Genomic DNA, 11,729 nt, shown 5'->3' with positions numbered 1-11,729 from the left:
TTTTTTTTTTTTTTTTTTTTTGAGATAGTATCTCACTCTGTGGCTCAGGTTAGAGTGTAGCAGCCCAACAATAAATAGCTTATTATTACCTTGAACTCCTGGCTCACGTGATCCTCCCACCTCAGCCTACCAAGAAGCCGGGACTATAGGCACATATCACCAGAACTGGTTAATCATTTTTTTTTTTTTTTCTTTTTTGTAGAGACAGGGTCACTCAGGCTGGTCTTGAAGTCCTGGCCTCAAGTGATCCTCCAACCTCAGCCTTCCAAAGTGTTGGGATTATAGGTGTGAGCCATTGATAACAGGATTTCCCTGCTCAGGGCTGGAGAGAGCCCCCCGCTTCTCTAGGCCCAGGCAAGCTCAGAAATTAGACCCTCCAACTGTAGGCACAAACAGACTATCCTTTCTAGGACACACCCTCTGGGCTCCAGCAAGGTCATGAACAAAGCAGCCTAAGAGGTTTTGGATGGTTCCACCTTGAGTAGGGAGGCACACCCTAATCCCTTCCCTGGGGCAAAAACTGCAAAGACCTAATACTATATATACCCCTAGACAAAAGAACCCTGTGGGAGACTTCCAACTTGGGTCTTCCCCATTGCCAGAAGCTCTGGTGCTTTTTACTCCTACTGTATTCCTTTCTGCTAATAAAATCCTATCTTACCGGCTCAGTGAGGGTAGCTCAATGGCTAGGGCACCAGCCACATACACTAGGGCTGGCGGGTTCAAACCCGGTCCAGGCCTGCCAAACAACAATGGCAACTACAACAAAAAATTAGCAGAACGTTGTGGCAGGAGCCTATGGTCCCAAGCTACTTGGGAGGCTGAGGCAAGAGAATTGCTGAATCACTTTAGCCCAAGAGTTTAAGGTTGCTGTGAGCTGTGATGTCATAGCACTCTACCAAGGGTGACACAGTGAGATTCTATCTCAAAAAAAAAAAAAAATTCTCTCTCTCACCTTCTCTCTTCTCTCTCTCCTCCTCTCTCTCCTCTTTTCTCTTCTCTTCCCTCTTCTCTTTTATCTCCTCCTTAGTGCTGCTCTGCAGCATCCAAAAAAAAAAAAAATTCTCTCTTACCACTGATCTGTGGCCCATGGGTTCATTCTTCAAATCCCTGAGACAAAGGACTGAAGAAAGAAATTCCAGTAACACCATCATGCCTGGCCAAACTTTTTTTTTCAGACAGCGTATGAAGTTGTAACCCTCAGTAGAGTGCTGTGGAGTCACAGCTCACAGCAACCTCCAACTCCTGGGCTTAAGCGATTCTCTTGCCTCAGCCTCCCAAGTAGTAGAGACTATATGCACCCACCAGAACGCCCAGCTATTTTTTGGTTGAAGTTGTCATTTTTTTTTTTTGTTAGCTAGCCCAGGCTGGTTCAAACCCACCAGCCTCGATGTATGTGGTTGGCACTGTACACACTGAGGTATGGGGGCGGCCCGGGCCAAACTAATTTTAAACAATAGAACCTTGAACTATTATGAATGTAATAAGCTCTTAACCTAAAGCTATTTTCCAAGCCCTGTTCTAAGTACTTTAGAATATTAACTTGACCCTGGCACTGTGGCTTGTGCCTTTAATCCTAGCACTTTGAAAGCCTGAGGCCAGAACATTACTTGAGGACAGGACCAACCTGGGCAATACAGCAAGACCCTGTCTCAACAAAAAATTATACAATTAGCCAGGCACGGTGGCTCACGCCTATAATCCTAGCACACTGGAAGGCTGAGGCAGGTGCATTGCCTGAGCTCAAAGGTTTGAGACCAGCTTGAGCCAGAGTGAGACCTTGTCTCTAAAATAGCTGGGTGTTGTGGCAGGCGCCTGTAGTCCTGTAGCGGGAAACTGACGCAGACAAAAAAAGACTCCAGGCACCAGTTGGAAGAGGAAGTGGCTTTATTCACTGGCCAAGAGACTCCGTGGACTAGTGTCCTAAAAACTGCGATCCCCAACTCAATCTCTTGCCTGTGTTTTATACGCTTTTAGGGCTTGAGCACACATGAAAGTCATGGAAGACATGAGAGACGTGAGAGTCTTGTGATGCAGGGGAAGGTCAGGTTGTCCCGTGCCCTTGGTACCAGGCTACCTGGCCTCAAAGGAGCCACCAGGTTAGGGAAGTTACAAGATTACTACATAGGTTCAGCAGGTACCTGGGAAGGGCATGTAGATAACAGAGACATCTGCTGCAGTAGAGGTAGTAGGGTTACAGACTGTCTGGCTAATGCCTGTACAGAGCAAATGGCACAGAATTTAGCTCTGCTTTTACTCTCTTGCCTCAGTCCCAGCTACTTGGGAGGCTGAGGCAAGAGAATTGCTTGTGCCAAAGAGTTTCAGGTTGCTGTGAGCTATGACACCACGGCACACTACCGAGGGCAACAAAATAAGACTCTGTCTCAAAAAAAAAAAAGAGTTCAAGGTCACAGTGAGCTGAGATCATACTCCTGCATTCCAGCCTGAGTGACAGAGCAAGCTCCCATTTTTGACTTTTTTTGCAGTTTTTGACTGGGGCTGGGTTTGAACCTGCCACCTCTGGCATATGGGGCCGGCACCCTACTCCTTTGAGCTACAGGCACCACCCTCAAGTTCCTATTTTTGAAAGGAAAAAAAAAAAAAACAGCTCAGATAATCCTTACAACAGTCCTGTAAGGCAAATAGCAACACTATCCTTATTTTAGGAATGGTACAGAGCCAAACTTCAAATCCAGGAAGACCTGGATTCAGAGTCCTTACTTTTTTTTTCAAGACAGGGTTTCATTCTGTCACCCCAGTTATGGTGTCATAACTCACAGCAACTTCAAACTCCTGGGCTCAAGCAATCCTTCTGCCTCAGCCTCCTGAGCAGCTGGGACTATAGGCTGTGACCCACAAATGCCTGGGGCTAATTTTTTATATTTTTGGTAGAGATGGGGGTCTCACTCTTGCTTAGGCTGGTCTTGAACTCCTGACCTCAAGTGATCCTTTATAATCTAGCTCTCTGGGAGGTAGAGTCCTTACTCTTAATTACTATGCTATGTACTGATTGTATTACCCAAATATGTTGTTTGATACAGTAATCAATAGCTACATGTGACTATTTTTGTTAATTAAAATTAAATAAAATTAAAAGTTCAGTTCCCCACTAGCTAGTTACATTTCAAGTGGTGAATAATTACATGTAGCTAATAGCTGTTGTGTTAGATAGCACAGAGAATATTATCATCTTCATAGAAAGTTGAACAGCACATTTCTACAACTACACTGTCAAAGTCTGCCAACGTTAGTAATAGTTTTGAATTTTGCCTCTTCTGTGCTAGGTTCACTTTTATTAGGCCCCTATTATGTGCTGGGTAATTTCTAGGTTTGGGTACTACAAGGGTTATCCACGGACATAGTCCTGCTTCTATGGTAAAGTTTAATAGACAGATGTTAACACATGACATGGCAAAGCAGTAGAGTTATGGATATAATCTTTTGAGTAAGGGGCCCTGGGACAAGTATATATCCATATGGGAAAAAATGAAATTGTATCCCTATCTTGTACCATATACAAAAATTAATTCCTCTTGGATTATGGATTTAAGTGGGAAAGGCAAAATCTTAAAACTTCCAGCATTCGTTAAGAGTACCTTTTTTGGGCTCGGCGCCTATAGCTCAACCGGCTAAGGCGCCAGCCACGTACACCTAAGGTGGCGGGTTCTAATCCCCAGCCCGGACCCGCCAAACAACAATGATGGCTGCAATCAAAAAATAGCCGGGTGTTGTGGCGGGCGCCTGTGGTCCCAGCTACTTGGGAGGCGGAGGCAGGAGACTCGCTTGAGCCCAGGAGTTGGAGGTTGCTGTGAGTTGTAATGCCACGGCACTCTACCCAGGGGGACAGCTTGAGGCTCTGTCTCAAAAAAAAAAAAAAAGAGTACCTTTTTTGGATATACACCTAGCAGAGGAATTGCATTATGGTATATGTAAAAAAAAAAAAAAAGAAAGAAAATCTTTTTTTTTTGAGACAGAGTCTTACTATGCTGCCCTCGGTAGAGTGCTATGACGTCACAGCTCACAACAACCTTAAAACTCTTGGGCACAAGCAATTCTCTTGCCTCAGCCTCCCACGTAGCTGGGACTATAGGTGCCTACCACAATGCCTGGCTGTTTTGTTGTTTTTGTTGTCATTGTTGTTTAGCTGGTTGGGACTGGGCTTGAACCTGCCAGCCTCGGTGCATGTGGCCGGCACTATAATCACTGTGCTACAGGTGCCGAGCTTCAGTAAGAATATCTTCTTGACTTCAGGACAGAGAAAGAGTTGTTAGGATACAAATACAACTGGCCAAAAAGATACAGATGGATAAATTTGGCTGCAGTGAAATGTAGAATTTCTGTTCATCAAAAAATATTAAATCAGAGGTTATCAATTGGCTATAGAAGTATTTGTTTAGCCCTCAGAATATTCTCAAAATATATATTTAATTAATTGTCCACAATTAAAAATTAGGATATTTTAAATAAAAATCTGGGTTTTCAACTTTCTTTTGAAAAATTGGAAGATTTGGAAACACTAGGCCTCCAATTCCTCATGGCCACAAGCAGGAGCTGCAGGTACCCTTTCTTGAGGCCAGTCTACACGGGCCCCAGTTCATCTTGTTTTGCAAAAACTGTCCATACTGGACTTTTACAATACGTATATTCATATACATTTTGAAATACTTTCATCAAGCTGGTTCACATAAATTTCATGTCATTTGCATAGTCACAATACTTATATTCAACAAACACAGAAATAACTTAGTAACTACCAAGTGCAATAGATGCTTAGTAGGAAAAAGTATTGGGTTTTATAAGAAAGGGGCCTTGTTTTGAATCAAGAAAGGATCTGGGAGTGATACCTGAGCTGGGGCAAGCTGGCAGGGCAGCAGTGAGTGGTTCAGCAGACTGCATTTGTAAATTCCTTCATCATGCAAAGGGTAGGACCCAGATACAGTCCTGCACTCTACTGTGTAGGTCCCACAATAGTCCTACTGCTAATTATTAAGGACAAGGGGAAGGAAGAGTGAACTCAACGAGAGGAAAAAGGGCACATTAGCTGGGAGCCATGATCTAGGACTTTCCAGTAGCCACACTATTAGGACAGGTAACTGTATCCAGTAAGCCAGGAACAATGGGAAAATTATTAGGCATGGGGTGAAAAGAACCCAGAGCTTTCTTTTTATGTTTGGAGACATGATTGCCATGAAAATAAGAAATCCTCCAGAAATGAAACCGAATTAACAACTGGATCCAGTGATAATGAGCTTTCTGGGGCACTGGTCCACAACAGCCCCACATTCTGTGCTCAGCAGCTGCAGAGCCAATTTCTTCTTCCCTTACAAATGACCTGCTTTTTTCCTGATGCTGTATATTCTTTCAGAGCCAGACAATCTCATTTCTCTGCATGCTATAGATCTCTTCAAAGAGAGCTCTGGGCACAAAGGAGATACATGGGGCGTGGAGAATAATATGAATATGGTCTCCAACTCAATGCTGTTATGTGGCAAATGTTCCATTTACAAGAGCATGTCCCAAGGGTTAGAATTCTTATTTAAGTGCTGTCACAGAAATAATGTTGGTACTTTCTAATCTGATGTGTTTTAATGTTTTTATGATAGGTTCCATACTCATCAAAAAAGAGGCCACACTTTCCAGCACTTAAAAAAAAGAAACATGGTATGGAAAGCATCCTCCGAAAATCAGACTTGACAGTAGGAAACCTTCAAATGCAGGTAGTGGACAAAGGCTTTTGTGTCTCAGAAGCATCAGACAGCCAGGCTTAACCGAATATACAGACCTGATAAACAGCAAGAATGTGGGAAGAAATGAGTGATTAGCATTTTAAAAAGTGGGAGGGCATTTTAAGAGCAGCTTAAGGATTGTTAAGGGCATTGAGGATGATGCTGTGTGCTTAATAAATATTAACTTAATAAGGTGAAAGTATATACATATGCTTCTTTTAAGAAGAAATGAGGTCATCCTCACCACTAGGTGGTAAATGTATGTTTTCAAGCTCTGTTTGCTATGACTTGAATTAGAATAATACTTTGAGACTCGTAAAATATCCACCAACTTCTGAACTAATCTCTTAGGAAAAACAACTATCCCTTTGGTTTTTGACAAGGCTTTCTTTGTATACATATCTGTCATAGGTGGATGACCTCATAGAAACAGTGACTGACAAATCCATGAAGCTGTTGGCCCAAAGACATGCAGAGCTTCAACAGTGTGAGTTTCTAGGGGATGAAATTCTTCAGTCCTCTAAGCAGTTCCAGAGGATATCCAAGAGAACCATGAGGAAGTATAAATTGAAAAATGTATGTTTCCCATGGACCTGTTGCTGCTTCTGATTTTGTTCCTGACTGTGTAAAAGTTATCTTCATAGGGTTTCTAATCTTTTGGTATTTAATACTGAAGAAATCTCTCTAGTGAATTAATAGCAGAGGGGATTTTTTTTTTTGTTCAGGATATTGTAACTAACAGTACTTTAAAAAATAAAGATCATTTTGAAAAATTGAGGGATGGGCAAGATGGCTCACACCTGTATTCCTAGTACTCTGGGAAGCCGAAGTGGGTGGCTTGCCTGAGCTCAGGAGCTGGAGACCAGCCTGAGCAAGAATGAGACCCTGTCTCAAAAAATAGCTGTGTGTTGTGGCAGGCCCCTATAGTCCCAGCTACTTGGGAAGCTGAAACAAGAGAATTGCTTGTGTCCAAGAATTTGAGGTTGCCGTGAGCTCTGATGCCTCGGCACCAAGGGTAACAAAATGAGACTCTTGTCTCAAAAAAAAAAAAGAAAGAAAGAAAAATTGAGTTTTAATTCTGAGTCAATATGAGCAAATTTTTGCTTCATAATTCTTATGGAAAATAGAAACATATGTCATGACATAGCAATTCTTGCAAAGGAAATTCTCCCATGACTTGCCAGATGAAATTAGAGGAAGCATTTATAGGTATTATGACATATTTAATATGACTATAACTGAGATGATTTTAAACTTTCATTTTTAAAGATAAAATTCTTATTAGAATTACAGAAATGTAGCATTATTAAGGTAGAGTTCATCCAAGGTGTCATGTTTCTGAACTACAATAAATGGATAAATATGAAACTGAACAAGAACTGCACATATAATACTTGAGAAAATTACAAGTGGTTCAGCCTTAGTTTGATTTTTTTTTAAAAGATTATGAAATCTTTATTCAAGACAGTTAATTATTTACTTCAACTCTTTATCAATTTTTTTTTCCTATTGAAAATGGCTTCTAAAGAACAAACCAGTAGAGAGAAAACATCAACACAACATTTAATAAGCAAACTTATTGTGAATTAGGGAAAAAAATGTATAAAATGGACAGTGTATTAATTTATTTTGTATCTTGTAATTACTTCTCACAGCAGTGATTCTAAACATCATGGAACCTCTTCCTATAAAAAGCAAGTACTAGAAATGTTTTGCACATAATTTCACAGATTTTTGGCCCTCCTGAAGCTTATTCATGGACTCTATTTTTTTTTTTTTTTTTGAGACAGAGCCTCAAGCCTCAGTCCCCCTGGGTAGAGTGCCGTGGCATTACAGCTCACAGCAACCTCCAACTCCTGGGCTCAAGCTAGTCTCCTGCCTCTGCCTCCCAAGTAGCTGGGACCACAGGCGCCCGCCACAACGCCTGGCTATTTTTTTTTGGTTGCAGCTGTCATTGTTGTTTTGGCGGGTCTAGGCTGGGGATTCGAACCCGCCACCTTAGGTGTACGTGGCTGGCGCCTTAGCCGGTTGAGCTATAGGTGCCGAGCCATGGACTCTATCACAATTTCCAGAAATTGACCCATTTTCTCATATACATCCCAGAAATGCCACCTTCTTAAAATCTTCAACTTATTTTGTTTTTTTTTTTTTTTTTGAGACGGAGCCTCAAGCTATCCCCCTGGGTAGAGTGCCATGGCATCACGCTCACAGCAACCTCCAACTCCTGGGGGCTCAAGCGAGTCTCCTGCCTCAGCCTCCCAAGTAGCTGGGACTACAGGCACCCACCACAATGCCTGGCCATTTTTTGGTTGTAGCCATCATTGTTGTTTGGCGGGCCCGGGCTGGGGATTCGAACCCGCCACCTTAGGTGTATGTGGCTGGCGCCTTAGCCGCTTGAGCCACAGGCGCCGAGCCATTCAACTTATTTTGTAAGCCAATTAATGTTACCAATTAAAAACTACCTAGAACACTAATGAGCAAAAAGACATCCAGTTTGAAAATACTTTATTAAACATTTTTGGATGTTGCCTCCTACCTCTTAAGAATAAAAAATGCATTTCAATAAAAACAAATCTATATTGAAATAATTTTCCCTTATGTGAAGATACATGAATGAAATGCATATGAATATTTAAAAGCAAAATATTTCACTGCCAAAACTTTAAATATCTCAAGAGCACAACGTATTTAAACACACTTAAGATCATACAGCTATTTCAGTATTCTTAAGAATGACGAGTGATTAGCCTATCTATGGCTTAGGATCTGTTTCCAAGCTTATTTCTTCAGCTTCTTCTACCTCTGAGAGCTTTTCATCATCTGTAATTGAGAAACATAAAACTTTAGTTAAATGTGCCTAAATTTTATGTTTAATGGTAACATAAAAACATGTTTAGCCTTTATTAGTTAATATATTTAAAGCAAAGACAGCAAAATGGCAGCCTAAGACTGTGGTCCTCATAAGTGACAAAAGAAAAAAAAAGGAAAAAAGGAAAGTTTTAGTGGTTACTATTTATTAGCACAAATTTTAAATTTGTGTCAATAGATTTCACTACCAAACAAAAAATCTAGGTCTTAGGCTTTTCTTTAAAGGAATCAGCAAATCAGATAACATGGAAATTTCTAATTGTCAGCAGTCAATATAAGGAGTGAATCTTCAGTTCCCCAAAGTACCCACCATTATTGGGCATATAAATGTTCTTATGCACTTATCACCTGCCTGGGTCCTCGGTCTTGTCTTTACAGTAATAAGATATAAACAAAGAAAATTTCCAAATCTATCATTCTTGAATGTTTCTTAATTTAAATCACTAGGTATATATTTAAATCATATATTACTATAAAATAAGAATTTTCTATGCATATTCAGAAAGTTGAACAACATGAGTGCTTTCTAGTGTTATCCAGCTACACTCCAAAAGGCTCACTCTTGAATCATTTAAAAATCTTTATACACATTCATTTTGAGACTATTTCTACTTACTTTCCAGTGTTTGCTGAAGTTCATGGATGGTACTAAGAAGAACGTGAAACTGTTTCCGTCTCAACTCTAGCTGTGTTAATAAAAAAAAAAAAATTATACAAATTGATCTATAAACATACAGATATCATAAAGGCTAACATATATATGCAAATACCTTATCTTCAACACTTTCTTTAATATGTGAGAGATGTTCTAATTCTTTTCCCAGAGCCTCTAGTTCCCTGGAAAAAAATAAACAAGTGTTAAACTTTGTTAATTGGGGGAACAGAATTTATAATTAATATCTAACTTTTTGGTAACTAAATAGTATTTTATTTTATTTATTTATTTATTTTTTTTTGAGATAGAGCCTCAAGCTGTCCCCCTGGGTAGAGTGCCGTGGCATTACAGCTCACAGCAACCTCCAACTCCTGGGCTCAAGCGAGTCTCCTGCCTCCGCCTCCCAAGTAGCTGGGACCACAGGCGCCCAACACAACACCCGGCTATTTTTTGGTTGCAGCCGTCATTGTTGTTTGGCGGGTCCGGGCTGGGGATTCGAACCCGCCACCTTAGGTGTACCTGGCTGGCACCTTAGCCGGTTGAGCTATAGGCGCCGAGCCACTAAATAGTATTTAAAAAATTTTTAAAAGCATGAAGAGCTATACATTCCATTATGTAACACTTTCAAAGCTGAGGGACTTCTTAATTCCCAAATAGGCACTTTTTTCATAACATTTTTAGATAAATTTTTAAAGCATAGGAAAATACACATAATAGAATAACAAGCCTCCTAAACTGATACATTCTGCCATACTTAACTTCAAGGACTTTTTTTTTCTTTTTGTAAAAGAAAGAAAACATTACTGATTAATTTGAAATACCCATTTTGAACCTTAGCCCAGTCCTTTATCCCAGGTTTTTTTCTCTTCTGCCTCCCATTTAGGCAACCATTACATCATTCCAATCCTTTTCTAGGCATATATTTGCACCTTTGAATAACATGAAGTATTAGTATATAATATTTTATTTTATTTATTTGTCTATTTTTTGAGACAGAGCCTCAAGCTGTCCCCCTGGGTAGAATGCCATGGCATCACAGCTCACAGCAACCTCCAACTCCTGGGCTTAAGTGATTCTCTTGCCTCGGCCTCCCAAGTAGCTGGGACTGCAGGTGCCTGCCACAACACCCGGCTATTTTTTGGTTGTAGTTGTCATTGTTGTTTGGCAGGCCTGGGCTGGATTTGAACCTGACAGCTTAGGTGTATGTGGCTGGTGCCTTAGCCACTTGAGCTACAGATGCCAAGCTAGTATATAATATTTTAGGAGGGGTTCTAACTTTTATAAATGGTTATTATTTTGTATGTAATCAGGAAACTTAAGATTAATTTTAAAATTCATTATGTTTTTTTCTTCACTATGTTTTGAGATCTGTGTTTTAAAAGTGTGTATCTAATTTATTCTTTCTAACTGCTATTTGGTATGCTACTGTATGAATAAACCATATTCTATTTATTCATTTTCATATGGATGCCTATTATATGCATTATTTTAGATGTACAGGCAGTAAAGACAGAGAAAGAAAAAAATCTAATTAAGCAGTAATTTAAAAATATAATATTGAAGATCTGATCCCTCCTTTTCAAACATATTATGTATTTCTTTAAAAATAAAATGCATAGACTAGTATAAAGGTTAGTTCCTTTTAAAGTAAAGCTCTAAACTTACTTTAATGTTTCATGCCTGTCTGGATGATGCTGGATCACTTTTGCCAAAGCGTCATATTCTGAAAAACATAAAAATATTTGCCAAACTAAGGTTTTATTGAACCTGGATTATTAAAATGAAGTAATATTACAAATCTCTCCTAATCAGTTTCCTAGTACACCAAGAAATGAAAACACTGAAAGATGGAAAGAATATTGCCAGCTTTACTTGATTCAGCTATAACTGTAATGCTACATGGCTTTAACAGTGTTCCAAACAAAGAGTTTAGCTTCCAAGTCAATTTTTCCATCCATATGTCCTGGACAGAATATAGTAGGACTGCATAAGCATAAAAAACTTAAGTCATTAGTGACCATCAAATATACTAATTATGAAAAGGACTTATTATTTGCTCAGAAAAAAAATCAGTAAAGTATATATATCCTACCATTAACCTCAGTTATTAGTCAAATAGCAAATTACACTTCTCACTAATTAAGGTAAAGATTTCAGAATTTAAATGATTTAAAATTTAGGTACTTGTTTCTCTCCACTGAGACCTCAAAGATAAATCATGTTAACCTTTCTTACGAAATGATGACTGTCAGGATTCACTTAAACACCTATTAACCAACAAATACACTGTCTGCAAAATATTTTTAAATGATTTTAGAATTGATAATAATTATATTTGGCTGTAAATTGGCCATCAAAACATTACCACACATTTCTTAGACTAAATGAAAAAAACAACTTTTAAAAATAGGGAATTAAACTTCATTTTAATTAGCTTATCAAAAGGTGAGATTCATTATTTTGTTTTTTGTTTTTTTTTT

General features: G+C 39.3%; 2 protein-coding genes across 3 annotated transcripts in view; one reads left to right on the top strand and one right to left on the bottom strand.

The window, feature by feature from the left end:
• The window catches only part of LOC100961187 (putative uncharacterized protein C3orf49), a 17,642-nt gene extending 11,307 nt beyond the window's left edge, over nucleotides 1-6,335 (top strand). Inside the window, exons 4-5 of the mRNA XM_003785592.2 lie at nucleotides 5,604-5,717; nucleotides 6,138-6,335. Coding sequence (XP_003785640.1) covers nucleotides 5,604-5,717; nucleotides 6,138-6,335 — 312 coding nt within the window. The remainder of the gene's footprint in view (nucleotides 1-5,603; nucleotides 5,718-6,137) is intronic.
• Nucleotides 6,336-8,216: 1,881 nt separating this feature from the next.
• THOC7 (THO complex 7) overlaps nucleotides 8,217-11,729 on the bottom strand; it is a 25,677-nt gene continuing 22,164 nt past the window's right edge. Inside the window, exons 5-9 of one of the 2 annotated variants that reach the window (XM_023510705.1) lie at nucleotides 10,915-10,972; nucleotides 9,365-9,431; nucleotides 9,211-9,280; nucleotides 8,436-8,546; nucleotides 8,251-8,277 (exon numbers count right to left, since the gene is read on the bottom strand). In XM_023510705.1, the coding sequence (XP_023366473.1) occupies nucleotides 8,479-8,546; nucleotides 9,211-9,280; nucleotides 9,365-9,431; nucleotides 10,915-10,972 (263 nt within the window). In that variant the 3' untranslated portion in view covers nucleotides 8,251-8,277; nucleotides 8,436-8,478. Of the gene's footprint in view, nucleotides 8,547-9,210; nucleotides 9,281-9,364; nucleotides 9,432-10,914; nucleotides 10,973-11,729 lie in introns of both variants that reach the window. The other variant, XM_003785521.2, reaches the window with a different exon arrangement.

Source organism: Otolemur garnettii, unplaced genomic scaffold (assembly GCF_000181295.1).
Source record: "Otolemur garnettii isolate 467f Iridium unplaced genomic scaffold, OtoGar3 scaffold00015, whole genome shotgun sequence".
NCBI classification, from domain to species: Eukaryota; Metazoa; Chordata; class Mammalia; order Primates; family Galagidae; genus Otolemur; species Otolemur garnettii.
The sequence above is the reverse complement of the archived record's forward strand: the minus strand, read 5'-3'. Positions and strand labels throughout refer to the sequence as shown.